At 53.5% G+C, this 1881-nt stretch overlaps 1 protein-coding gene across 1 annotated transcript in view; it reads left to right on the top strand.

The window, feature by feature from the left end:
* Nucleotides 1–1881, top strand: part of SUPT5H (SPT5 homolog, DSIF elongation factor subunit) — a gene marked incomplete at both ends in the record, with an annotated part of 5703 nt that overhangs the window by 1565 nt on the left and 2257 nt on the right. Inside the window, 4 exons of the mRNA XM_031065860.1 lie at nucleotides 2–44; nucleotides 1211–1304; nucleotides 1380–1516; nucleotides 1590–1745. Coding sequence (XP_030921720.1) covers nucleotides 2–44; nucleotides 1211–1304; nucleotides 1380–1516; nucleotides 1590–1745 — 430 coding nt within the window. The remainder of the gene's footprint in view (nucleotide 1; nucleotides 45–1210; nucleotides 1305–1379; nucleotides 1517–1589; nucleotides 1746–1881) is intronic.

Here is a 1881-nt window from a genome sequence, read left to right as displayed (position 1 = left end):
GCCGCAAGGGCTTCCTGTTCAAGAGCTTCGCCATGTCGGCCGTGGTGAGCCCAAAAACGCCAAAATTCCACCCAAAATGGGCCTTATCCCACCCAAAATGGGCCGCAAGGGTTTCCTGTTCAAGAGCTTCGCCACGTCAGCCGTGGTGAGCCCAAATCTGCCAAAATCCCACCCAAAATCTGCCCCTAACAACCCAAAATGGGCCGCAAGAAGAGCTTCGCCATGTCGGCCGTGGTGAGCCCAAAAACGCCAAAATCCCACCCAAAATGGGTCTTATCCCACCCAAAATGGGCCGCAAGGGCTTCCTGTTCAAGAGCTTCGCCATGTCAGCCGTGGTGAGCCCAAATCTGCCAAAATCCCACCCAAAATCTGCTCCTAACAACCCAAAATGTGCCACAAGAAGAGCTTCGCCATGTCAGCCGTGGTGAGTCCAAAAACGCCAAAATCCCACCCAAAATGGGCCTTATCCAACCCAGCATGGGTCTGTGCTGTCCAAAATCTGCTTTTTCCAGCCCAAAAAGGGCCTGTTCCGTCCGAAATCCACCTCTTCCAGCCCAAAATCTTGCGTCCCGACGCAAATCTGCCTGTTTGAACCAAAAGCTTGCGTCTTCTACTCAAAATCCATTTCAGGATTTCAACCTGGAATAATTTTTGAAACCCAAATCGACTTGTTCCAGCCCTAAATCCACCTGTTTGGACCCAAATCCCACAAGTTTGAACCCAAACTCAACAAGTTCGATCCTTAAATCCCCCCGGTCCAGCCCCAGACCCGTTTTTGCCCCAAACCGTGGGATTTTGCCCCAAAATGAGGGATTTTACCCCAGACTGTTTGATTTTACCCCAAACCAAGGGATTTTACCCCAAACTGTTTGATTTTACCCCAAACCATGGAATTTTACCCCAAACTGTTTGATTTTACCCCAAACTGTTTGATTTTGCCCTGAACCAAGTGATTTTACCCCAAACCGAGGGATTTTGCCCCAAACCCTGGGATTTTACCCCAAACTGTTTGATTTTACCCCAAACCGAGGGATTTTACCCCAAACTGTTTGATTTTACCCCAAACCGAGGGATTTTGCCCCAAACCGTGCGATTTTGCCCCAAACTGTTTGATTTTGCCCCAAACAATGCGATTTTGCCCCAAACCATGCGATTTTGCCCCAAACTGTTTGATTTTGCCCCAAACCGTGCGATTTTGCCCCAAACCCAGATCACGGAGGGCGTCAAGCCCACCCTGTCCGAGCTGGAGAAATTCGAGGACCAACCCGAGGGCATCGACCTGGAGGTGGTGACCGAGAGCACAGGTGAGGGGGCAGATCCGCGATTTCTGCGCCCAGGCTGCCCCGAAACGGCCGGAACTCACCCCAAAACCGCCGCAGGGAAGGAGCGCGAGCACAACTTCCAGCCCGGCGACAACGTGGAGGTGTGCGAGGGCGAGCTCATCAACCTGCAGGGCAAGATCCTCAGCGTGGACGGCAACAAGATCACCATCATGCCCAAGCACGAGGACCTCAAGGTGCGGGGAGCGCCGGGCGGCCCCGCCCGCGGCGCGTTTTGGGGCAATAACGCCGGAATTGGGGGTTTCGCAGGACATGCTGGAGTTCCCGGCGCAGGAGCTGCGCAAGTACTTCCGCATGGGCGACCACGTGAAGGTGATCGCGGGGCGCTTCGAGGGCGACACCGGGCTCATCGTCAGGGTGGAGGAGAACTTCGTGATCCTGTTCTCGGACCTGACCATGCACGAGGTGCGAGTGGGGCAAAAAACGGCGAAAACGGGAAAAAACAGCGAAAATTGGGAAAAAACGGTGAAATACGGGGGAAAATTGGGGTAAAAATAGGGGAAATGGAGGGGGAGGAGAACTTTGTGATCCTGTTCTCGGA

Source organism: Geospiza fortis, unplaced genomic scaffold (assembly GCF_000277835.1).
Source record: "Geospiza fortis unplaced genomic scaffold, GeoFor_1.0 scaffold3185, whole genome shotgun sequence".
NCBI classification, from domain to species: Eukaryota; Metazoa; Chordata; class Aves; order Passeriformes; family Thraupidae; genus Geospiza; species Geospiza fortis.
The sequence above is the reverse complement of the archived record's forward strand: the minus strand, read 5'-3'. Positions and strand labels throughout refer to the sequence as shown.